General features: G+C 37.4%; 1 protein-coding gene across 2 annotated transcripts in view; it reads right to left on the reverse strand.

Annotated features, from left to right (window-relative positions):
* Positions 1-27,806, reverse strand: part of LOC104056012 (ephrin type-A receptor 3) — a 223,659-nt gene that overhangs the window by 7,290 nt on the left and 188,563 nt on the right. For both annotated transcript variants that reach the window (XM_054071215.1, XM_054071206.1), the window contains exons 13-16: positions 26,269-26,478; positions 16,690-16,839; positions 14,564-14,757; positions 513-668 (exon numbers count right to left, since the gene is read on the reverse strand). In XM_054071215.1, the coding sequence (XP_053927190.1) occupies positions 513-668; positions 14,564-14,757; positions 16,690-16,839; positions 26,269-26,478 (710 nt within the window). The remainder of the gene's footprint in view (positions 1-512; positions 669-14,563; positions 14,758-16,689; positions 16,840-26,268; positions 26,479-27,806) is intronic.

A 27,806-nucleotide genomic window follows, 5' to 3' on the forward strand; every position in this document is an offset into this window, starting at 1 on the left:
AGTTCAGCATGTTTAAATACCAAAACGGAAGGTAGGAGGGAGTTCAGCCCCTGAATAATTATTGGTGTGTAGAAGGAAGGCAGCTAGAAAGAGCTTGCACTGTCTTACCTGGTTTGATGGAATATGGGATAAGCAATAAAGGAAAAGATCGGCACAAATGCCAGTTGTGGGGAAAACCCCATATAAAAGTCAGAATATAAAGAATCCACAGAGAGACTCCTAAACTGTGAGTTAAAGTGATGCTGGTGACCAGATTATGCATGGTGCTACTATATCAGAAAAATTTGGGAATGTCTTTGGCATCAGTGATAAAAAGCTATAGCCTTCACACAGTCACTAGAGCGTCTAGGTTTCCTTCACGTGTACTACAACAAATATTTATACTTTTTCTTTTAAGTGTAAGGATATTTTAGATAAAAACTGGAAATCCCATGTAAAAACACATGCTTATGTTTAAAATTTTACCTCCAGCTATAACCAACTATGAAGAGCTGTAGTCAATTCACACTTACTCTGTGGAAATCTTGGCTATTGTATCACAGGAACTGTACTCCACGCCCGTGAAAATGTCTTTGCACTGTCCTGTTCGAAAACCATTGAGCCAATCACCTGTTGTGCGGAAAGCTGAAATATCAATGTTGCTTTGGTCCAGGAGAAGATTTGATGGCCTGAAATAAAAAAAAAGAATGCGGTGAAATTTAAGGAGCAGGGATATATGTGCATTTATTTTGTGTCTAAATTTAGGATTGGTACTCACACTAGCAGCTCTGATGAATGCTGTATAATCACCTTTCTGAGGAGCCCCAGCTTCTTATGCCCACATTTAAATCACTGAAGCATCCCCAATTCATGAAGTGTATTGTTACGTTACAATTTAATGTGTGAAGCATTATCAAAGACAAGCCTAATATAGATTATATTTATGTGGTTCACCTAGTTCTAAACAACACACAATGCATACTCCAGACCCCAAATCCAATGTGTTGCTAGAATTTATAAATATCATAAATCCAAAGTATTGCAGCCCACCAACAAATCCTACATGCAGCTACTAAGTTAGAAGCACAAATAGTAAAACATTAGTAGTTTTTTTTAAAAAAAACCCATAAATTATCAAGTCTAAAAAAAAGTTAAGTGAATTTGTGAGACAAATTTTACTACATGAGACTTGCACCGAAGCAGAAATGAGGCAATTTGTTATTAACTACACTTAGCCAGATTTTAAATGTAATTGCCATGTCCAGTTTAAAACTGGTGTGCACTCTAAAAATGAAACTTCCATGAAGATTTCATACAACTAATTTGAAAGTGAAAACTGAACCATCTCCTGCCTTTGGTGCTCATAAAGAATGCTGAGCCAACATGATTTACAAGTTCTCTACTTAGGCAACAGTGAAGAAACCAATAAGAAACAAACAGAACCAACTAAATAAATCAAACGAAACTTATGTTCACGCTTCTTTGCCTGTTTAAAGCTTTTTCCATCTGCATAAGTCTCCTTAGAAGGTATTAAGAAAGTATATCATTCTCAAAATTATGATTAAATATGTAATCTTTTATCATGAAGGAATTGCAGCTGACCCTGCACTTGGCATACTGCAAACGGCAGAACCAGCTGCTCCCATACTGGTCCAGAAATTTCGTTCTGTCTGTTAAGAGGCTTCTTGTTTTCATAGTCTTGTGAGCATACTGTGACAATTTATTCATGGGCATCAAGAGTAAAAATGAATGCCAGCCCTTCTCCATAAAGTTACTAGAGTCAGGCTCTACCACACCTCATTTTAGACATCTGAAAACACCACAGAGAGACGTAGTTTGTTTTCTGAACTGTTGCTGCAGTCCATGGAGAGACACATCCATTTCCCGGCAGGGAGCCATCCTCTCTGAAACAGCTCTTCCAGGCAAACAGCCTGGAGGAGCCACTCAACTCTCAGAGGGTTGAACTTGTTCTTAGCTATCCCTCCTCACTGACTTGCTATCTTTTCTAAGTGATGTGAGAAGCCCCAGTATGATCAATAATTTCTTTCTGCTGACAAGATATCTTTCTAATTCTAATTACCTTTCTCTCTCAGTGCTAATTAGCACAATAATGACTTCCTCAACTAGTCAGATATTATTAGAGACATCAACTCTATTTCTGCATTTTCTGCTCCAGTGACAAACATATGCCCATACTGGACAGTTTTTCAGCCCTCATTCAGAAAATATGTGCTCTATTTTAAGTACCTACCTCAGGTTTAAAAGCTAAGCATGTGCTTTAGCTGCCTTACCATGATGGTTTAACTCACAAGCACAAGAGACTGAACTAGAGGATATCCAAAGCAGTTAGCCCTGCAACTTTATATTCTGGTTTTTGCCTCACAATACTTTTTCCCTGTGGGTCTAGCAAAACGTCACCTGCACAGGAGTCTGACTACTATAGCTAAATCCATCTGAGGTTACATTTTTACTGAAAAGAAGTGAAAAGGAGAGGTGGTTAGACTAACACTGTGATTCAAAGGCAGAGACTACATAGTGTAACAGGTAGGTGACAGTTACTGGTATTGAAGAACTGATCTGGATTGTAAAACACTCTCTTTACCCCAACCCAAGCTAGCTCTGAGTATTGGAAAAAACATAAAAGGACAATTAGTAAAGGGACCAAAATGAAAGAATTGTTTAAATACCAGTGAATTTAAGCTTATAAGTAGCCTAGAAAATCCAAACAAAATATCTCAATCACAATACAAGTCTTAAGTTTCATCGAGATCAGTAGCACCACAACAGTATACTCCTGCAGTACATTTGATTTGCACTGGAAACTGGAGATATCACATCAGTTACACCAAGAATTTTACCTTTGAGGAAAAGAACAATATAGCTTTACAATCCAATAACTCTTGGTATTGGCTACGTATTACACAGCACCTTTTACTTCCAATGTTTTGACAATTGCTACCAATTGCATGCTTTCTTTCAGGATCAGAAAATTATTTTTATATCTTCTTCCCTTCAGGGATCACAGGTCACAATTAATGAGCTCATTAGATGCTTGAAAATCTTAACTTTTAAATCAGAAAGGTACAAAACACTTTTGTAGATTCACTATAGATTTTCACAGTAACATCCCTGACCAGGCACCTTTTGTCCAACTACCTTCTCTCTGGGGCCAAGACAAGGACAAGGAGCTGCTGCAAACAACCATAATCACAGGCACTAACTCTGGACCCTACCTCCTGGGAACAGTCATAGCCGGAAAGGATAGTGAGAGGAGACACCAGAAGCCTGCTCTACCCCTAAAATGCTGAAGAAGGGAAAGCACAGCACTACCTTTACTGACAACAAGGATTGAGCTGCAGACAGAAGACACATGTGCTCCATGTTACTATTCATATGCTAATACCAGATCTCAAACACCTATGTTGTATACAGCTTTAAATGCCCTCCAGTAAAATGCTCATATTAGAAAATCAGGCCCCAAATATTTTTATTCAGTAGCTGTACAGCCTGCATGTCCCTGACTACTGTTTGTCCCACGAAGAGCCAATGCTTTTTATTTATAGTTTTCAGGGTATAGTGTCTGGAATCCCGAGACATTTAAGTGTATTTATGAAGTGTTCTTACTGATAAAGCATGGAGGCATTTTTTTTTTTTTTCAGCCTAGCATCTTTTCAACTTAAATTTAATAAAGCAAAGCCTGACTCAAATATCACTAATGAAAAAAAAAGTATAAACAAGTTGAAATAGAACAGGTCTCTAGGATTAGGAATTAAAGTGGCCCAAAAGAGCTTTTATGTTTATTACTCGGATCAAAGTATCATCGGGACAAAAAATATGACCTAATTTTAATGCAAGTGACCTCAGAATAACCAGCACTGTAAAGTATCATTTTTCTCCTTGTAGGATTCCAAACAAAAAATTAGTTACTTTCCTCCTCAGAGAGGACATCTGGACAGTTTATCAATGAACAGGAATTTGTCTCACTGCGAAGAGTCTGTGATGTCTCTTCACAAGCACCAAGGGAAAGCTGCTTTCAGAGCATCTGCACACATCGGCGTTTTTTTTTCCCCCTGACCCAGCCCCTAGACAGAAGGTCTGAACATGAAATTTATGGTCTGGGTGATGTGCGCCATGAGCTCACACTTTACTAGACAAATTAGATGGGTTGCAATCCATGCAGCTGTAAACGACGTCCTGCAGGGTTCCACCTGATCTTTTACAGCTTTTCATAAATCAGTACCTACTAGCTTCAGAAGAGAGTCATTAAAAAGAAATCATGGAAATTACATGTTTGCTCAAGGGAAGTGAAACAGAACATTTCCCTTTGTCTTTTCTTTTCCTTTCCTTTCTCCCCTTCCTTTTTTTTTTTTTTTTTTTTTTTAAACTCCCTTTATTTTGTTGCTTTGATCAACTATGATATACCCCATCGTGCCATCTTTCAACAGTTCTGGAAAGATTTTCTATCCAGTTCATCCTGACTGTGTGTCTATCTACAGAGTTGTATTTACTGGCATGTGGTGCCCTGAAAAAAAATCAGCAAGACTTGAGTTAGAAGGACAAATTTAACAGCAAGATGCCAGTTACAAAATGCTCTGTTGCTGAAAGCTTTCTCTGGATATGCCCATTATATTAACAGTTGGAATTAACCTTTGAGTCATCTGCAGTAGTGAGGAGAACTATAGTTTGTTATCATTAGCACAGCTCTTTGTCACAACACAGGGAAACTTTTGCTGCACTTTGCAAGGACGAAGACCATAGAAAACATCATTACAAGTCTTCCCAATACAGCATGAAAATCTCATCTCTGGTCAGCTCCCGCCTGGTGAGAAAGGGATACATTAACTTTCAAAATCCAGGAAACGAAACAAATAAAAGGAAAATGTTCTGTCACCACTTCTGCGTGAAGGGTGGTATTCTGCAAAAAAACAGATGAGCTATGCATACATGATCCCAGAGTTTGTATTGCAGTAGCCTTTCTTTCCTTCAAACAACACAATCAACCTCCAGTTTTTAAATCTGGACTTGCCCTTCCGCAGTCAGTTTCTTTTAAAGGGGAAAGTATTTAAAAAACATAAAGTAATTTCCTGTGGCAAATTTTAGGTAATTATAAGCTGATTATGTAAAGTGAAATTACTCCCTAGGAGGGAGCCAGGTCTGATTTGAACAAAAATCCTATGTACATTATGATAATGGCAAGCTGAAGAACAGAACTCAGGTCTAGCAAGAAGGATATCTCCTATTTCAAGGAAAAAAAACCCACAAAAAACAACAGCTGGCTTAGAAAGCAAATTTCAGTTTTATCTTCTACAGCAAGCAGAATCATAAACATGCATGTGTCTCAATAGGAGACTAGTAAATAAATGACATACCGTGGAGAATTAGAGTCATTGTGTTTACCTGATTATCCCTGGGCCTTAAAGATAAGGATCTTTGGAGTTCAGCCTCTTCATGCCTATTTTTAAAGTACCCTTAGCAAAATTCGTAAATTAGTCCCTAAAATACAATTCATCTCTTAGGGTGGCACATATGCTTTTCCCAAGAAGCCTGCACACTCTCAGAATAAGCAAGTTTGAAGTCAAAAGAGAAGTGGAGAAACAAAAAGGGGTCATGCATATAACCAACAGGGGAAAAGAATGCAGGTGAGGCTGCCAGTCTTTTGCAAAATGATACGTCTCACAAAAATGTCACCCTGGGCTTCTTATCTTCTAGCTCCATGTTGACTTTTGGCAAAACTTACCACAACTACCTCTATGACAATGAGTAAAAAAAAAATTTAACTGCCCAACAGGACAGTCCTCCAGTCTTCCCTACTGCTTTAGCCGTCCCTCAAAACATGCTTTACAAGGGGCCCATATCTTTTTAGCATCCTAGTAGGGTAATAAATCATATGCCTGGATGTATCAATGCTCTTCAACTTACTTCTTCCCCCCACCAAGCCCACTGAAGGCAAAAAATACCAGCACTTTGCTAAAATAGTTTTCTTTTTCTCATAATGAAGCTTAACCTGTGCTTTCAAGCTCCACAAGTAACACCACATGGCCATTTCCTGGGATTCGTAGCTGCCCCAGGGACAGACTCTAACAATAACCAGTCATTACTGTTCGGACAGTCTATAGGCTCTTTAAAAGAGGGAGAAAAAAATGCCTCAGAGAGCTTTCAAGATGCTTTTCTGGCTCTTTGCATCTACCATTTGCTGTGTATAACCTGCCCTTACATTTCACATTTGGCTGTGCTGTGAATTTATGCAGACTATCGCTACAGCACTTGCAGCATCAGGCAGTGGCTCTGTGCAGTTTCTTTTTCCAGCATTTCCAAAGCACAATTGTCATAACGCTAACAAGAGCTTCATGTTGTAAATCTGGTACATCAAGCTGAGAATAGCAGAACAAAATCCCTTGGAATCACAATAAACACTCATGATTAAGGCACATTCTGGTCTGGCTCCACTACTATTTAAGTTGCACAGTACCCAACCCAGTCTGCTGTGAATTCTCATCTGAGTTTCACCGACAGAGTCAAATTAAGGTGCAAAACTATAAATAGATGATTTATCCTAGATGTTAACAGTGAGCCCCAGCAACTTTTAAATTTGAAGGAATGATGGTTGATTTATGTCTTCCTCAGGATTGGTATTAACGAGTACTAGAAAAAAATCAGGTGAAAAAAAGGGCTTTTTCTGTCTCTAGCATGGTAACTAATTAAAAGTCCTAAAAATCTCCTCAGTGTAAATCCTGGATTCCCCATGCGACCTAAACCATGATTAGACACCAAGGGGTATAATTTACTGTAATCTCCCATTGTTCTATGTGATTCGTAGTTAGGTTTTTCCCCCTCCATAAATTCAGTATTTTATGTTTAACAGACTTCAGAAAGAGAGCTAGCATTGTAAGCTTACATTACTTGAATTCTTTTAGAGTGAGCAGTCCATTTTAGGACACAGATTACATTGTGCTGGGTTTCAAACGGGGCTAAAAATTCACATGTAGGCTTGCATCACACAGCTTCTGGCCAAACCTGGATCCTGTTGTTAATGCCTGGACACCCACAAAGCATAAGCCCTCTCTGAAACACTTTAAATAAAACTGAAAGCTCTTTCCTTCAGTCCTCCAGCCTAAAAGTTTCTACCAGGGAGAAACAAAGAAGCGACATTACAGCAGGTCAGCAATACATGTCAAGCACCTGAAACCTTCTGATCTGAATGGCAAGAAAAGGGAACTTTTCAACAAATTGTTCAGCCAACACAAACAGTCATATTTTTTTAAAATATTACTGTAAAAAACAGCGCTTGAATTATGCTGCATAATAGAGCAGCTTGCTTTTTTTTATTTGACCTGTTTGCTGCACCTACTGAGTTTAATTTTCCCAAATATCATGTCAAGCTAGCATAATAGAGAGTTTCCATTGAATCATCAGATTTTAAACAGAAATAAACTTTGTGAGCAGCAAACTTCAAATTTTAAATCACAAATGACACCTCTGGATGCTTGAGAGCAAACACCATGCTTGACATGCTGAGAGTGCCACAGTGATAGCCAAAAAAGCACATAGCCAGCATCGAAAACTTGCAATCAACTACTTGCAAATGACAAATAGGCCAAAAACTGCTTGATGAAATTACTTCACTGAATAATTCCAACAGCATGTCACATTCAAGAAAATCAGGATAGGGTTGTAAACAACTTGCTAACACTTGAGAGAATGAATAAGGAATTATTCATACCCATTTTCAAGCATTTTCCCATTTTCATCAGGAAGAGTAACTGACCCTGACCCCTTAAATTTCCTGAAATATATTAAAAGAATTTCAACTATTCTTTTTCTGAAAATAAGTGGCTTTCTTCTTTTTCTAACCTTAATATAACAATACTAGCAGTACTCTTATTTAACTTCTAACTTCAATGCTGCAGTATAATCCAGAAAAAAAAAATTTCTTTTTTTTTTTTTTTCCAGTACAATTTCATAGTGTCATGAATTACCAAAAAAAGATGTAAAAGATATATTTTGAGGCAAAAAAAGTTATCGCATAACTGTTTGCAGATGAATTTTATTTTTAATTCCCATGGTCAGGTAGGCTGCTTCCTCATCACAGAATCGGAACTTAGAAATTAATGGAAGATGTGAAATTTTTGTAATAGTATGTGACATACAGTCTCAGGCCTCTAAGTGGAGTTCTAGGGAGAGAAATACATATTTTGTAAACTTCAGTTCCAGAGCCTTCAATAAAATCTTAAGAGCTTTTATCCATGTACCTTCATTATCATTCATAAACACAAAGAATAAGTTCTAGTTGCATATTCATTATTGGAAATCATTACTTGACTGAGCTTGATAAGGCATCTCATTTTGGGAAAAAGAAATTTGGGTTTAAATTTGATTTAAAGTGTATGCACAGAAAAGGTGCATAGTTAACACATACAATGGTTTTAATTTTTAAATTACAATATATATAATTTTAAATGTATTTATTTCTATTTTGGCAAGCAGCATTATTTCTTTAAAAATCTGGTTTGGTTTCCCTGTTTTGAATCAGCTTTTCACTTTGTATGTCTATTCAGAAATTCTACATTTTGTAACATGTAACACTTACTATTTTAGCTAGAGCAGACCAGTGGACTAAAATGAATACTTGAAATTACAAAATAAAATTTCACTTCAGAAGGGTCTATATGTAAGAATACATAATCGGATTTTTTAATCCTTTGAAGGTATCTTAAACCCAAGGAGTCACTAGAAAGCAGTTTGGCTGGCTGATGCTAAAAGCAGTGCTTGGAGAGCAGAGAGAGGAGTCCACGAAGTGCGAAAGAGCCAGTCTTGTGTCCTGTCTTTGTTTACAAAATCAAATGACTTTAATGCCATTCATTGCCTTTGCTGAACAAGCTCACTCTTTTCCATGTATTTCATACTAAAGGTAGCTCCATGCCAGAAGAGACAGACGCTGAATGTTATTAACAACTGCTGGTTAGCCTGGAAGAAACACATCCACCTTCAAAGATTTGGGACAAATTTGCTAATTAATCCTCCTGTGAGGAAGGTAATTTAAATATTAAGAAAAGTTAGCAAACAAAACAATAATTTAACAAGTCCCAACAAGACAGCTGCCTTAGAAATGGATGATGTTTAGACATTTAAAAAAAAAAAAAAAAGAGGACCAACTACTTCTGCAAAATATCTGATAGATGCATTTCCAAATTGAAAACTGTTTCACAAATATGTTTCAAACCATACTACCACCATCTTATTAATAAGTGGACAAAAATCACCAGATAATTTTACAGAACTTCCCATAAGCAGTAAAGTGTGATAATGACTTTCCATATTAGATGCCTGGGCTAGATGTGTACTGAGAATAAAGATACCAAACAATAAATGCTTCATTAAAATCTCCTTCCTCTGAGATCCTCCCCTCAATTTGCAATGGAAATTAACTCACATTTTCTGTGAAGACCCACAGAAACTAACAAAATTGTCTGCTGTTAACTCTGAGCAACTCATAAAATAATGATCTTTTTCACAAGAAAGACTATCACCTGTTTATTTCTTGCATTTGATATATAAGACAAATTCTTGCAATTCTTGCACTTAGATATAGCTACTAATGCAGATAGAAATACAAAAAAAATGCTACAGACCACTTAATAAAGAAATATCCTGAATTCTGAAATCGTTTTCTCTCCTTGTTTGCAATATAATTCTTCCCTCTTTGCCTAAGTAGATGCTTGTGGTATAAAGAAACAGCAGCAGCAATACTTGACAATGACTTGCACCTTACTAGAAAATTACACAGAAAGAAAAGCAGATACAGAAGCAGTTTATTTTTCTGTGTGGATTTCTTCCCAATTTTTAAAATCAATCACAGACCTGGCAGAAATTCAGAATTTCTGAAAATTGTTGGAATGTGTTGGAATTCGAAACATTCTTCACATTTTTTTCAAATGCCTTTTTTTTTTTTTTTGGCAGAGGCTGGGGATTAACTTGGCCGTTCCCGTTTTATAGCAGGCTGGTGAAGACAAAGTAACTTTAGTCACACCTACATCACAGATGTGAACATACACAGTAACGACAGGAAAGCTTCCATAATACTTGGGTTGCCTGTGCCCTATATCAGAACCCTTACACCTCAAGGTCACGCTATCCTCCAACAGCTTAATTCACTTGGGGACACAGAAGTGTTTTAACTATATTTCTAGTTACACACACTGTTTTAAATATATTTTTTCAAATGGTCGTGTAAGAGTAAGATTCATATACATAAAATTGTTATATACATTATAACTCTAGAGATCTATCATATATAGACTAAAAAGATCAGAATCAGAAATATAAACAAGAGAAAAAAGGTAGAAATATTAATAAGGGGGGGAAAAGATAAAGAAAATGAAGTGGTTTGAGTTCATTTGTAGAGTATACAAAGTATTTCCAGTTGCACGTCTTTTGGTTTACATTCCCCGCCCCCAACAAATGAAACAACTAATAAGCCCTTTCAGACCACAGCCTCACCAACTGGCTAGCAGGTGGGTGAAGTGACTCTGTCTCTCCTACTCAAGTTTAAAAAAACTTTCCATCTGCTTTGTATCTACATGAAATGTTCACAAATGTGAAGTAATACACAGTGGACTAAAGAATAATAAGCTTGAGAAGAAAAATAATGAACCTGATCAAAACTGGAAGAACCATGAACTCACTTCCACCCTAGCTATATCCAAACAACCTAAGGAATCTATTACAACAATGAACATCGTGTTCAGAAAACAGGAAAGAACAGCAAGACATAAATCAAATAAAAATATCATTAGCTTGCACTTTTGAAAACTGCATGACTTGTGCAACTTTTTGTGTACTGAGTTCTGTTCCTACAGCCATTTACAGAGCTAGATAACTCCAGGCAGCCTAAAGGACACAAAACACCCAAGTGTCCATAACCAGTTCTGGTCTTGTTAGTAGGAGCTCAAGTTGGCCTCTTTGGATTAAAAAGGGAATTTTGACAGGTAAGAAAGAAATCAGTCATCCTCTCTACTTTACAAGGAATGGGAAAGGAATTTTCCCATGAATTAGAGATGAAGTGCAAGAAAAAGTAGAATGAAATATTTGCTGTGATGAGGTTACAAAAAGCTTTTGTTGATGTAAGGTTCAAAAGCATGTAGAACGGTCTGCAAAGATATGATCAATAAGGATAAAAATATCCCCTCAGGTATTAAGAAAATATTAGATACCGTGGAGTGGCCAGATGGGATAGAAAACTGAAAAGGAAATACAGAACTGAAGGGTTTGACTTCTTTCCTGTATTTCTATGAGGTATCAGTATAAAATGTGCCTGGTCTATGGCCTGGAATCACACCTACAGTCAAGCACATCCTTCAGTTGAAGTCAGTTAACAGTAATGTACCAGAGGACAGGGATATCTTATGCACCTCCAGCAATGTGCTTTTAAATCTTATACAGCAGTGCCGTGTCTGTTTTGAAAAAAAACATCAGCTCTAAAATCTGTAAGAAGAGACAGGCTCTGAATCTGCAACAGACATCATCAGGTTAAACATTTTTCCTGACCAAGCATACTACGAACACTTATGACCATATGGTGGGCATAAAGCTTTAGCATTCTTCCAGTAGCACCACAGATATGGGTAAGAGAGCTGGGATCTCTATAAGTTAGATTAATTGCTTATTACAGGTATGAAGAGAGATGCCGCAGGAGTACTACAGCCTCAAATAACAACTGAGAACAGCTGTTTTAGCCAATGTAATGTTCTGCGCCCTCGGGGCAGAGAAGCCTGTCCCTCTGTGGCTGCTGATAGTATAAGGATACTGACAGGGATTCGACTGCATGTCTCATCGAGGAACTACCCTGACTCACCACCATTTCACACTAGTTACATATCTCTGCACATAAGGCTACAGGAAGACCCAAATCCATTTTAAGTTTGCTTTCTCATTTTTCTGTCACTCAGAAGGTGATGCTGGATGAACATCCAGCCTCAGTCCTCAGCCAGGAGCAGTACTGGCTCACCACCATAGAAGGAGCACAGCAGGACACAAAGTGGGTATGGAACTGGCTGCAGCTTTTCAACCAGGGCTGACATTTGAGATTAGTCATTACGGCAATGGTTACATGGGGGTGAACATGGATTTCCAGATTTGCATAGGACTGTCCAGCACCTGTCATGCTGTCATACCAATACAATTCTTGGTTGTGTTCAAGATTAAGTATAGCCTGGTTTGGTCTGTAGACACCAACGGGGAAAGTGAGATGGAGAGATCATGGATCACACATTCCCTGAACTGCAACAACTTCCCAGACGGGAAGAGCTTGGGCTCACTCATGCCAGTGTGCTCACCACCTGGACCCTACAGCCCCTGATCTGTTACCAGGGAATGAGGAGCTGCAGAGAGGGAGAGATACTGCACTGCTTGGGAATGCAAGGGGTGCAAAGATGTGGCAACAGAAAGGTAATTGGGAAGGAGGGAATAAAAATTACCTTTGACATTCCTTTCCTCAGAAATTTCTAAGATAAGGGAGTAACCTGCCACGAGGAGCATTTTACTGAGAGCTCACCTAAAGCAGCTGTGAGAAGTCCCCTACCATGTTAGCAGCCTCCTTCCTTTCCCACACTGTGCCATGAGCAGAGAATACGACATCATGGTATGGATGCGCAGCCTCTGCCGCCTGCATCGGTAAAGCATATAATGAAATAGGAGCAAAGAAAGCAAGGGAGAGATGGGCGAGAGCAATACTGTGCTGTGGGACTCTCATGCAGAACTCAGTGGGTGCAAACAGTACTCAGACTGAATTTGGTCCCCATTAGAGGATATCAGTATTTCCTGGCTCTTAATAGGTAAACTGGAAATTATGGATTTGTTTTCAGCTCTGCTGTGGTTCAGCTCCCTAGCTGGAAGGACAGTAAACAGGGAACATTTTGCTTCTGTTTGTAATGTAAAACATGCAGCACTGGTTTCTGCAATCAAATCCCCAAACCAAGACACAATAGTCATGATTCCAAGCTTACCTATTCAGCAGATTGCTGCAGGACATCTCTACAAAACAATTATTTGCAGCAATCACTTGCCAAATACAGGTGCAAGATATCTAGAAGAAATGTACTTGACTGAGAAGATAGTGTTTAAATTGTCTGTGTTTTCTTTTTTTTCCCAAAAAATCTAAGTTTTTTGTTTGTTTGTTTATCTGTTTTCTGTTATCTGGCAGGCAACAGAAATAATTGCTTTGGTAAGCATATCGGTTTACTATGTGTTAAATTCTCATCAGTTAAATTACTGAAACATAATTACTGTGCAAACAGTCTTCTCTCATTATATAGTTTTAAAATCAAAGCCCATTAGTATGGCTGTCTTCTTTCTCCTCTCTCTGCTTTCTTTTTCACGTCTCTGGAGTGGTAGTAGTAGGTAATTAGGATGGCCAGCCTATAGCACAGGATGCAACACAATGCTAGGGGCCAGGAAAAAAGAAGGCAAGGTCCATGTCATCTACACAGCAAGTTGCAATATCAATGCAGTTCTTCCCGCTGCCTTTGTTCCGTTTCTCTTCTGTGCCTTCTCATTCGATTGCCATGGTGAGAAGTGTGCTACATTACAAGTAAAGGTCTGAGAGGGATGTTTCATGTCACACTCTGGTCTCTTGCCCATTGAAACGCATTCCCAGATCCGGGTCTGAAGCAGCAGAGTGCATTTCTCCATGACTCTGCCTGCTTTGCAGATGGAGGATTTTGTACTAGCATTCATATTAAAAGTAACTTTACATCTTTTCAGATCACTTCAGTAAGAGTATGACATTTTGTGCATTACATAAACCAATTCACTTAAACCCGACTTCACAAAATCCTGAAAAATATCAAAATCCTCATTATATCCTTAGGTGTCAACACATTCTTCAGTTACTCTCTCTCAATGAGATAGCTTTTATCTCTTCATATGGATATTTCAAAGTGTATTGAACAACTAGGTTTATAAATGGATGTTTTTAATGTAACAAGGAATATTACATAGGTTGGAAACTAATTCCTAGTTAAGGTATTGATCTAATAGGGAACATAAGTGCATTTTTAAGTTTGTGAGTCCTACTGAAAGCAAAAATATTATTCATATGATTAAAATTAAGATCACTTGTCAGAGTAGAGAGCAAGAGTGTAGGATATGTGTTTGGACCCAGTCCAGAAAGATACACTGAAACAAAGCTAGCTGTAAACTATGAAACACTAAGTTCTTAGAATGCCATCTAAGGTCAGAAAGAAAAGGAAGATCACACGATGGCCAAATTTGCCACTTGTTTTTTTCTCCCAAACCTCTACTCAATCTTACAATGGGTTTCATAATCCTCACATAACATCTTTTCACAATTTGAATAAATTAGAGCAAATTATTATTATATTATATATTATATTATATATATTATATATATAATAATAATAATGTAAAATCCTTCTACCAAAGGGATAGTGAGGAAGCTTTCTCTAGCCCTCAAGAGTGCAGACAGCTAGAGCTAACAGTTGAAGAAGCTGGCAAACAAATTCCAATTATGGAAGATGAAGAAATCAAAGACATTTATTTATGTGCAATGTAATATCTGATATGTCACCTTGCCGCCGCATTGGTGATTATTTTCAGACTGCTGGGATTACGGATCAGTTTATCCAGGATGCTGACAATCTGCTCAAACTTGGGTCTGTTGTTTCTGTCTTTCTGCCAACAGTCCAGCATCAGCTGATACAAGGCAGCTGGGCAGTCCATAGGAGGTGGCAAGCGGTAACCTTCATCAACAGCCTTAATCACCTGCACAAGGAGAAAAGTTCTTGAAAACTTAAAGGCACTCAAATCAACTTGGTTTTATTAGATGTGTGAACCATATTAACATGGACATTCTCTGTTTAAACAAATGTGTTTATTCACTAATTGTCTTGCCGTGCAACGTCTTTGGTTTATCTGCAAAGTAAACTAGGCAGTAAATTAGGCACACAGAAAGGGCTGTAGGGGACTTAAGATACAGTATGTGACTTTGAGGAAGGTGAGAGTGAAGAAAGCATCTCCCAAACTTACACTTGATTGAATTGAATCCATAAAGAAAAGCTACAGTTAGCAAGGCGCTTGCTTAACTATGTCAAGCTTCACAAGGTCTTGAATATATCCTGTTTGATCATCCTTAGCAACACAGATTTCCCACACTCAACAGTGAATACTGCACTTGGCAGAATACCAACTTACTTTCTCATGGGCAATCCTGAACTGACAGATAGAAGGTCTCGTGGGCAAATTTGGTTGCAATTGGTCTCACAGGGCCAGAAAATATTTTTAAAATTCACCGCAAATATAACTGTACACTTCCTACCAGGCAGTGCAGGCCCAATTCTTTTATCAACTGTCTAGACTGAAAAAAATACCAAACTCAAAGCCCAGAATTTACACACTTATGAAGCTTATTAATACAACCTTTTCACTAGAGTATAATGCCTCTTGAAAAGTACTGCAGTATCCATTGCACCATGAATTAAAAAAAGGTATTCCAAGTACAAATTGATAAAGCCATATTCTGTTAACTTCTCCTTTTTACCTGGATTAGTTAATTCAAAAGCAGGAAAACCTATTCTAAGAACAGGGATAGGACAACAGTCCATGGTTTAAGTAGCCATGAAGCAGAAACACATAAATAGGCTAATCCTTCTGTTTCTGATCTTACTGTGATATTATTAAAGGCATTTCAATGGTATATCAGCATACATAACACAACTAATGTCCACAAAGAACAGAAAAACCGCTGATGACTAATCAAAAGAAATACATAGTTTTCTGCAGAGACATGCATTCCAAAGGCACTCATTAAAAAGGAAGTTTTCCTCTTTTTCTTTGTTTAACATATATTAGTATAGAGAATATCCGATTACAACTGTTACTGACTTTTTTTGAATTTAGTACTAGCATTGATATATACCAAAACCTTGTAAAATCTATTTGTGTCAGTGACTGTACTTCAGAAGATGAGATTCATAATTGACTCTAGTGGAATAAATCTAAGATTAATAAGACAGGAGAAAAAAATAACCCAAAATAGATATAATAAAAATATTATTTGGGAAAACATGCAACTTACAAAAATACTGGAAGAAGTTCATTAATTATTTCAGTTGCAGGCTTGGACAATTTACTAACGTTGCAAAGAAACCTGATTTGTAAGTCTTCTAATCAGATCACTCTACTTCCCTATTTTATATGTTGATTACTTCCAGAAGTGTTTTGGTTTGATTAAACTCTTAGTAGAAACAGTTTGTTTCTCTTTTTCTCAAGCTCCAAGAGAGAGCATTTATTCTGTGTATTTGACATCTACAGAAAACTTCTATAGAATACTATACAAGTGGAACCAAAGGGGATCAACAGAAATTTAGGTTTTTCTAACAATGAGCTAAGGAATGTAAAAGTCAATGAACTCATTGCAGTAGAATTATTTGAATTATCCCACAGAAAACCAGCAGCATGATAAAATTTTTTAATAAGTTCCTTCCGAGGTCAAAACTACCCTGCTAAAAAGATATTGGCTTTTTCTTAAGTTCATTAGAACTCTTACCTGACCAGGGAGATTTGGAGATATTCATTTCTACATCTTATTCAATGTCAATGTCAAAAACTCAGAGCCACCTGGTTTCATTATGCTTCGCTTCCTTTCACAGCTTGGTCCTTTATTTGAGAACATAACTCATATAACAATATACTCACATCCTGGTTGGACATCTCCCAGTATGGTCTCTCTCCATAAGACATCACCTCCCAGAGAACAATTCCATAGCTCCATGCATCACTGGCTGAAGTGAACTTCCGATATGCAATGGCTTCTGGTGATGTCCATCGGATAGGAATCTTGCCCCCCTAAGGAGAAAACCAAAATAAAACAGTCCATTTGAAAGTAACACAACTAAAAAATTTTGTATGATTGATTATTTTAAATGAGTCTCTGAGATTCTCAATCATCATTATATTGCTGTAAAAAACAGGACAAGCGGGAAAATGCTCTTGCCATTTGTCACATCAGTGTTTTGTACACTATACTAGATAAAATTCATTGCAGTGCAAAACCGAATGAAGATACGGATGTACAGTATAGTATACATAAAGTATGCATGTACCTATATATACACACATATTTATGTACAGTAAAATATGTGCAGATAATAATACATGGTAAGATAAGTATGTTTCATTTTCAGTCAAAAAATGTTAAATAATTGGTAAGACAGCCATAAAGCATTAAGGATAAAAAAGCCAGTATGAGGTCCTAGCTTGCATCTTAGATCCCTTCGCACAGCACAAAACGGCTGGATTTGCCTAATTGTAAGCCATTTCAGGTCTCTGTTGGTGTGGAACCTGCATGGCTTCACCACGTTTTTATCTCCTGTTTTCTAGGACATTTGAAGAAAAGGAGGAGCCATGATGTTGCTCTGTTTCACTAACATCAAGCCTCAAATTGCATAAGGCACTGAGTATGACCATATACATGATTTTCCATTCCAGATAAAGCTGTCAGAGACAGTCACAGAAAGACAGACTCTGATGGGGTCATCTGTGCAGAGAGGAGAGTCCAAAAAGGTCACCCAGGGAAGCAGTCTTAAACATTTTTTACAGTCACAAGAGAAGCAAGCCATCATGAAATGCTGTAGACTTGAAAAGAATTAAAGCTACCATTACAATCAATATTGCAGTTAGGGGAACATCTCTCTCTGCTTATGGCCACTATTTGGTGCCATGGGTCAAATTAGTAAAATGCACACTAGCAGCCTCAGGCTGAGCTTCTGCAAGATGAGAATTAGAAGAAAGAGGAAAGAGAGAATTTCCAGAGGTGGTAGCTTTGACAGTGTTTTTTAAGACTATAATTTTTGAGTCACACATGAAAAAGTCCTAGAAGACAGTGGTATAAAACTTGTTATTTAAGGTAATTCTGGAAAGAATATATTTGAATACAGAAAACTGTGACTGTTATTTCCAGTCCTGGGAATGCACAACACGTACAGGGACATATTCTGGAGATTTCGCACTAGACTAGCTATTTGAGGTACTTCCGCAGCCACCATTATACTGCAGTCATACACCTACCCTCACAATAACCTCTGCAGGGAGTGCTCATATTTCCACTGAATAACCAGCAAGAATAAAATGTAAAGATATTAATGCTTTACTTGCACTTCCATAAATGTACCTGCACCGAGGGTAGCCATAAACTCACCAGCTTTAGGTTAACTTAGCTCGGTTAACAATAGAAATGTTAACATCAGCGTTAATTAGAAACTTAAATGGAGCCTAAGCATCTGCAATTTCATGGCTAATATTGCAAAAATTAGATTAAATATAAGCAACACTGTCAGGACTGACTCAGGTTACAATTTAGACCTCCAAAATGTCACTAGATATGTCTTGGAGGCCTGGCAAAGGTCAGAGAGGGAATCTATTTTGGCATACAGTTTTTATGAATCTCATCCTATTTAACAGGCACAACCCTTAAAACTAGGTAAACACTGAATTTCTACATTACTTGTGACCAACAGATAGCACATAAAAATAAATAGCAGTTTTTGAAACCACTGTTTCAACACAGAAGCCAGACTGGAGACCCTCATGTCTCTCTCTTTCAGACTTGGAGATCTACAAGCTGACATTCTTTAGCCACAAGAAGGACATTGTATTTTCCATTCATTGTAAGTTTATTCACAATTCCCAGCGCTGCTCTATAACGTAACAGTATTGAGAGCATAAAAAATTATTTTCTGTTTCTCATACTCTGTTGAGACGCAATATTATACATTCTTTACAAATATTTAGGGTCCCTCAGCAAGTCCATGCCACAGCAAAGAAACATGTGTCCTTGTCTCCTGTGTCCTACTGTTTTAATAACAAATTTATTTATACTTTTAGATCTGGTGATAATAAAGAAATCCATCCCACTTTTTCAGCCTTTTTTCTACGTATACTAGTACAGTAAACTTTAATTTCCAGTAAAGAAAGTCAATGCTGGGGGAAATCCAGATCCTAAATTTACAGAAACAAAAACCCACCACCATGGACAGAAAGAGCTTCCAAATCAAATGTTGTCTGCTTGTCCTATAGGCTCAGAAGTTGCCTGCTAAACTGAATGGACTTAAAAGCGCAGCCGTAAGGCTAAGATGTCTAAACGTAGAGGAGAGGGCAGGGGGACACTAGCCCTCCCAGACCAGATCTGCCCACGGGGTGCTCACCACCCTGAGCCCATCTAAACTACCAGGACAAAACTGCCTCTATGCTACCATAAACTACAAAAGACTTCTACAGATCAAACACAGCTCCTGGAGGCATTAGTGCTGCTGGAGAAAGAGATTGTGCCATCTGATTTGAAAGATACGCAGAGCTAGGTGTCATCAGTGGGCTTGTGGCAGTATAGCCAGGCTGGGTCTCATACTCGCACAACTGCTTCAGCTACATTTTGAATAGAGGGATGGCAGAACTCATACCTACAATGTACCACGTGAGAAAGCCTTCGAGGCAGGGAGTAGTTGGGATTTTTTTTCCTTGCATCAGCATAATGGTTGGTTCTGTGAAACACAGAAGTATAATTTGGAGATCTCAGAATCTTACTCTCTAAAAAGTCAGAATTTCTGTGAGTGGCTACAGGCTCACTTTGCAAACTTCATTGTGAAATATGGAGTCCTTGCTGAACCTGAGAGGAATAATTGCCAGGTACCATGCAGAAAAATGCGCTCATGGCTAGAACACAAGCACTTTAGGAAAGAGTAGGAAATACCCTATTTGATAGAAGATCTTTACCTTGACAATTTTATAGAAAAAGTAATTTATACAATTGGAAAAACATGTTTGTACAAAATGTTATTAATTAGTCTCCTAAAATTTTGGGACCACTTTATTGCAAGGTAAAGAAGATTACGAACTCAGCAAAAGAAAGTTCTTCCAGCTTTGTTTGTTTTAGTGAAAAATTAAGGTTCATCAACTCTATATTCCATTACAAATAAATACATTTTCTTTGCTATGTCTCAGCTGTAACTGAGGCTGCAAGCCTATAGATACACTTAGCATTACTGTAAACAAGACTGAAATAAGAAGAGTATTAAAATGTAGCTAAAATAGAAATCAGCTGCCACTCAATCCAGTGTAAAAATATAATTTTGCTATTCTGCTCCCCAATTTGTCATAAAAATGTCAATCTTATCTTTAATCCCCTGTATTTAAAAGGGGATTTTGTCGACTTATTTTTTGAGCAATTTAGGAGCATGAACAGCAAAAAAAAAAAAATTCTAGTAAATATTTTTTAAACAAATAAGCATTTTAACACCAAAAGAACTCTCCTCAAAGAATTATGCAACATTCATGTTTTAGCAGATGTCAAAATATCAATATATGCAGAAAATTCAAAGAGTTGTATCAAACTAAATAACTAAATGAATGGTTTTCCATTGTTATGGCCTTTGAAAATTATAAAGCTTGCTGCAGTCAAATATTCTGTCCTAAAATTAAAATAACATGATCATTCAACATTAGAAAACCCCTTTTCACTTCTTTCCACCATTTTTGAGAAATACACATTTCATTTGAACAAAAAACACCTCTTCAATTTTCTCTTTTGCAAGAAAACATGATATTTTTGCAATATTCTTTGCCAGGATCAAAGATATGTTATGTGATTTACCTTTGCACAAATTAAATGAAACACTTTCTCCTAGACCACTGAAGTGGAGCTGGAAAAACTAAGCTCTCATACTTGTTTCTTTGCCCATCTCTTGTTTACCCCCTTTCCCTAGTCTTCTTTTTTTAAAATGAGTGTAACAATATATGCTCACTGAACTGCTACGATGAAAGTGCTAAGAAATCCTACCCATTTCTTTTTAATGATGTATGGCATATTCATTTCATGCAGTTTAGTTTTCTTTATCTGCTATCTCCATTGCTTACCCTCCACTGGAAAATCTGAAACTCTAATATTATTGACTGGTATGACTGGGTTCCTACCCTTAAAAATCAGTACTATTGGTTCTGAACATATAAGACAAACTTGTTAAATGAAAAATTATTATTGATATGCCTAGGACAAAGGTTGGCCCAAATCTATTTGCTACAGGCTTAAAAAGAGAAATCTACATGGGCATGTATCACTAGCTATTGGTAACACATTTACTGACTATTTTCTGAAAATAAATACAGGTTTTATATGTATTTTTTGTCACAGTCTCCCTTTAAGGGTGATCACGCCCATCATGAAGCCAAATAAGCTGCCTTAATTTAAGTAGAAAGAAAATATTAGTATTAGAAATTGTAGGAATTCGTTATTGCAGCTCAAAATCCCAGGCAGTCTAGGTCACAGAACCACTCTTGGGGTCTGAAATTAGTGAGCCAGCAGTAATCAAAAGTTTTATCTGCTTTAGATGTGATTCTTAAGTATCTGGACATTCAACTAACGTCAATGAAGTCCTCAGTTTATTTCTAGCGCATCTGGCACTCCAGCTCAAGGCAACAGTTTTCAGACCTTCATAATCCATTCCAATACTCTGATTTATAATATGTTACAGGGCACTGCTACAGACATATAAGCCTGGGGAGAGGAGAATAAAAAAAATTGATTCTAACAGAATTATTAGAAGAACTTTGCAGGAAATCCTGAAGGTAAAAGCCTGACACTAATTCATTCTATGAGGACTTTGGGTAGTTCAGGTACAGAGCAAGTTGGCTTCATATGAGTAAGACGAGCCTAACTTACCCTCTTAAGCACCTGAAATCATCCGATGCTACTCGGTCATCCCTTACCAATGAATATTTTATCTTGACATTATCTCCTTCTGGAGTGGTAAATGATAACAGAGCACTGCTTTTCTCCCTTATGCTTATCAGACAAAAGAATTTGTGGCTTTTTTTTTCTTTTGTTCTTTTCTTTTTACCACACCCTTCAATCCAGTCAGATCTTACTGTATTTTTGCATGTATAGGAAATGAACAAACCATGACAAATTTCTGTCAAGCATCAGCTGCAATAACATGTGCATAACAGAGAAGACTTGTGTGCCCTTCCTTATGGCACAGAATGGAGCAGCGCCTTGCCGTGCCCTCCTTGCTCTGGCATTGTAACCCATGGGCACAGAATATTTGCATCCAAACACGATATTTTCCTAAGTGATGTAGATTTAATGAGAAGTTAACTATGCAAATATAATAACCGAATAGTGTTTTACATTGAAATGCCAGGAACATCACTGATGTATTGAACTATATGCTTAAATAGTCAAAGTTCATGTACTGATTACCCAAATATTATGTCTTTGAGAGTCCTAATTACAGTCCTTCTACATATGTGATGGCTGAAATCTATTTCCACTTCATATTATGTCATTAGTTCAACCACTTTTAAAAATAATAAGAATAAAAAAGATCAATTTGACAATACAGTTTTAATACAATTTTTCCCTTTCAATTAAAAGTGAAAAGGTACAGAGAATGTAGATAATTACAGTACATCCCCTCCAGCACAAAGGCTTAGTAAAAAAAATATCCAAACATTCAGCTTTATTCACATGCTGGCTTCTGCTTCTGTAAGCAGGCAGACCACAGGCTGCCAAAGGCCTTTTGTAGTATTGAGTCAGTGACAGTAATTCAGGAGGTAAAAAAATGACCCTGTCAGGTAGCAAAGTTTTCTTATAACTCCCGATTCCCTGTATTTCACATATCCATCTGTGATCTTTGTGTTGTCCTTCAGAGCTCTTATATAATAGTATGAATATCACAGATTATGCATTGATATATAAAGGGACATGTACATTATTGATAGATAAAAGGACACACGTTCATATGCCTTATGCAAAGCTTCAGACACAGCTCCTGAGAATAGATCAACATAAAATTTCACCCAGTCAGTGGTTTGTACTGAAAGCCTGATGGGTTGACTGGGCTTCTCAGGGGCAGACCAATCCCAAATTGCAATTATGAATTAAAGTAATGGAATTGTTATCAGGCTTTGACATTTACAGGTGGAAAATAGGGGTAAAAGAGGAGGCTAAATAGATAAAACATCTATCTTTGCAGCAAATTCTATAAATTTCCCTAGTATCACTGACATGAAATGGAGAACTGGGAATGGGAAAATGGGGAAGGGAGGTAAAAGTCTCTATAAATTAATATAACATGCACTCATTACTGTTAGAATGTTTGGAATTTTAGTTATAACTTGGATTTTTAACTATTTTATTTTTGTCTTTCAAATATCCTGCAGAGTAGTTGTCATGCTTCAGTGGTAAAGGCATGAACTGTTTGGGATGACACTATTATTTCAAAAAGTGGCATTATTTTTGTCTTGGTTTTGCCATATAATTAGGGCCTGTGAAAAGCACTTGGAGCAGCCTAGGAAATGGTCCTGTGTTTTGCGATACGATGAAGCAGCCAGAACATGAACTGCCCAGATTTCTTCCAGTGGACTGGAAGCCTTTTTCATATTTGTGGTTCTCAGTTAAGTTGGGGATGAAACATACTCCAGGGACACACTACAAGGAGCACTTCAAAGGAAACTTGACCAAGAAGATGAATAGTAAAGAGCCATGTCCTTCTCTCAGGGTCAAGGTGTGGCAGAGGTATATTCAGGAACTACTTTTGAGGAAAATTAGATTTGTCCGAGGTTGTATTTGAAGGTTTTAATTACCTGAGCATCTTCCTACAGCAGTTTGCATATACACCATAAATGCCAGATGGGAGTTTAAGAAACACAGATGATTACACTTTACAAAGTAGTTTCTTTCCATCTGATTTCACTACCTAAATGTAAATAGGCATGTAGGCTTAGAAAACAGGTGGCAGAAGAAGAAAAAAAAAATAAAATCAAAGTTGCACTTGGCCATAGGAGATACATATGTAACACTGACCAGAAACACCAACACTCTGTGCAACTTGTTTGATCTAGCTCACCCACAGATATGGGTCGCTGATATTTGCTTCATTTTCAGGAAAGCATGCTTCCCTTATAAAGCTGTATGCTATGCATTTGATGGGAAGCTACTTCTTCCTCCCTATGCTATTTTTAATACACATTAACTAGGAATCAAAGTTTCTTCAGCTCTTTAGGTGACTATACAAAATGCCATGAAAAAATTATAAATTAGCTTGCATGTCCAGGTGAATTCTGGAATATGAGAATTGAACTTTGAAGCCTGACAGAGGTATGTGTCTGAGCAGAAGAACATGACCCAACCATGTGACAAAGCTGGGTTGGGGGTGGAAAGAGACATAGAGACCTCTCACCCATGCAGGTATTAAAGAAAGGGCATGTGTAAGAAACATGAGATAAATATGCTATGCTAGGCGCTAGGAATTAGTATCCTGTTTTGGGCATCACATTTAAGGAAAAATGTACTTAAGTGGAAAAGAATCTGAAGGAGACCAGCAAGAAAAGTAAGTTTGGAAAAAATTGCTCAGAAAATAAAAGAATGGAAGGAAGTGCATGAAGAGGACAGCAATCTCCATGCATGTAAGCAGTTGCTTTAAAGGGAAGATTGATCACCTGCCTATGGGCAGTAGTGGTAGGACACAGAATAATTACCTTAGCTTGCAAGTGCACAACACGAGGGGTGGAGGTTAAATATAGGACTAGATAAATACTATATTTAAAACTGTTTACCTTGAAGACACCAACACCCACTACTTTCACATAAGTTTTTAAGAAGAAGGCAGGCAAGTGTTCTGACAAGGCAACAAACCTCTTCCTGACCTACAATTTTCTCTTGAGGAACAATTGTGTCATAATAATATTTGCTTACAAATGCTGCGCCTATACTGAGCATGAAAATGGCTTTCTTCTACTACTGTCTCTTTATATTAACCATGAGAGATCTCTGCAGACAGTTTTCTAAAGTGGTATATACTGCATATTTCTAACAACATACCAAAGCTTATCAGAGGTATAAAAGGCAACGAAAGGTTAAGTAAGGAAGAGTCTTTATGCCTGCTAAGTTAAGAAGGTATGATTGATAAATATGCATCTATAAATGTATGCATACATAATGTACATACGATGCATATGAAAACAGCTATTATTTCTTCACCCATTTGTCATGTTGTTTTATTTCAATCATGGAGAAAGCATGCAAACTACCACAGTAATTGATTGCTCCTGTCAGTGATCAGAAATGAAGAAAGCTCTAGAAAACCTGTATGAAGATTTTGCTGATAAATTTTACTTTAATCTGGTTTGTACAGTGAAGAGAAAACCAATACTAGGCACTACTACAAATTACACTTGACTAACATGCTGAAAATTAATGCTGCTTTCTCTAAAGCTAATAAAACCCACTTGCAATACGATTAAAGTGAAGAACCAGACATCCCAGTGTAATATCTACATAAACAAAGCTAAATGTATGCCTTCATGTTTTCCGCAATAAAACAGGAGCATTATTCAAGTGAGAACAAGAGGTGTAGCACAGCTGCATTTAGAAAACATTGGCTTTCCTAAGGCTGTAAGCCAACAACATAGCTTCCAGGTAGCATTCCAGGCAGCTTTCCAGGCAGGATGAAATCCAGAAAAGAAACAAGGAGCAGCCTACACTACCAGCCGTGCCCTATATGATAAAAGCTTCTCTTTCAGGACAAGACAGTCAAAGGTAAACCTCTTCCTTGATAACATTACATCTCCAAAAGACGTGTAACATTTGCGTGTGTGTATATGTGCATATATATATATATATGATATAAGAAGAAGCACAGGAGGTTTATTGCATTGTTAAGCAAGATTTCTTTTTTTGCTTTACTCAAGTTTTTACTCAGTCAAAGGTACAACAGCAGGTGTTGTACCTTTGTGATACATTCTTTCATAATAGTGATATCAGTATGCTTCAGTCAGATATATGCCTCATCATACTGGAAGATATGAAAAGGTAAAAATTAAAAAAAAAAATTATTGCTGGGTAGGATTTGTTTTTACTCTGTGGGAGCTAAATCAGCAGAGTAACAAAACCTACTCCAAGCACAAATAAAGCTTACATTACTATGTGCCAAACCAACTCAGGCTTTAATTGCGATATTCACTCTTTTACACTCTCAGTAAAACGAAACTGCGCCATGAATTTTGCATATGTTAAGAAAAAGTATTTACCAACAGAAACCATATTTTTTGCTTTCTGCCTTCTCTGAGACATGAATTAAAAATTAGCTGTGATGAGTTTATTGTGTATTGAACATGTCTGGCATGCAAGACTGCAATAAGTTTCAAGGACTCCCTCAGATTTCAGTCTAACTTTGTCACAACCAGCAAGAACTTTGAAAAGATGAACAAAAACCAGACACTTACCCTTGTGGTGTAAGCAGCTTCAGGGTCATCTTCCAGTACACGAGAGAGACCAAAATCTGAGACTTTGCATACCAAGTTACTATTGATGAGGATATTACGAGCAGCTAGATCTCGATGGACATAACCCATATCTGACAAATACTTCATGCCAGACGCGATCCCTCGAAGCATGCCTACCAGCTGGATGACTGTGAACTGGGCATCATGTTTCTGGAAAACATTTGAAATGTCATTTCAGAGACTGTTCATGTTACTCCTTGCAAAGAACTTTTGACGAAGAGCCTGGTAGCTCCTCAAGCAAAGAGCTTGTGAGTCAGGTGTTGAAATTTAAATGCCACACATTGAACTGCTTTGATCTGCAGAGGATGATCTCCCTATCAGCTGAGGGAAAGGGGACAAATTTTCAATTCAGATGAAAATTCATTTTTCATGTTATCGCTGTCATCAGAATTTTAATTTCCTAGATGGGACCTGAATGAAAGCGGCACATATATCTAAGTTGTGTGTGCTCAGGAGACTGGAGAGTCAGAATATTAGGGAAACAGATGTCCAGCTTCCCTGAAAGGGTGTAAGAATTGTTAGTGAAAATCCCAGTCCCATCCAACAGACTAATGAAAGTTTTCTATTACACAAGCATTTTTTCTAACAAAAGCACATGCTGATCCGATTCAGTGCCTTTCAAAGTCCATCAAATTTAAATTCATTCCTCAAAATCTTCCTCAACTTCAAGAACACAAAATTCACTTAAATACACTGTGATTTAGCCTATAAACCATTAGTTGCATATATTTCTAATTGTCTACTTCTAGACACATGTTTTAGATCTCCCAGCTCTTCCTACTGCTGCTTGTTAACATCTAGCTTTGATATTGATATATATATAGATGACAGGACAACCGTACATCCTAGTGCAGCTCTTAAATGAACCCCCAGTGCTATAGATACATCATCTTGGGCAGCTCTCCAGCTCTTCCTGCTGCTTCTTCCAGAATTTTATTAAATACATGGAGCTGGCTCTGCCATGTGGGGTGAGCTCACACGAATCACTCTGCAAGACTGATTGCATTAATTTCATTTTTGATTAATATACTTAGGGGTAACATTAGCACTGTAAACTTTAGACAAATATATGGCACAACAGATGTTTAAAGAGCCTCTCAGAATCCCCTTTCATGAAGAATTTCATTATTATAAAAGACTCTTAGCAGTTCTCTGTTATGAAACCCTCTTTAACTAGAGCCAACACGAGAGGATCTATGCAGATGCTGGAAAAGATTTAGCTAGAAATCAGAAGAGAGGTTCTAACCATGAAAGGAATGAAATGCTGAGATAACCTTTCAATGGCAATGGGGAAAGCAAACTAAATAGTTCTAAAAGTTAATTATAAAAAGGGTTATATGCCCTGGGTTGTCTGTGATATTAATGAGTCACAAGGTTCTTATCTATGATTCCATATAACAGTAGTAAAAAAAAAACAAACCCAAAACATAACAAAAAACCCCACACTCGAATGATCAAGCTGAACAACTGTTTTGTAC

Source organism: Cuculus canorus, chromosome 1, assembly GCF_017976375.1.
Source record: "Cuculus canorus isolate bCucCan1 chromosome 1, bCucCan1.pri, whole genome shotgun sequence".
NCBI lineage: Eukaryota > Metazoa > Chordata > Aves > Cuculiformes > Cuculidae > Cuculus > Cuculus canorus.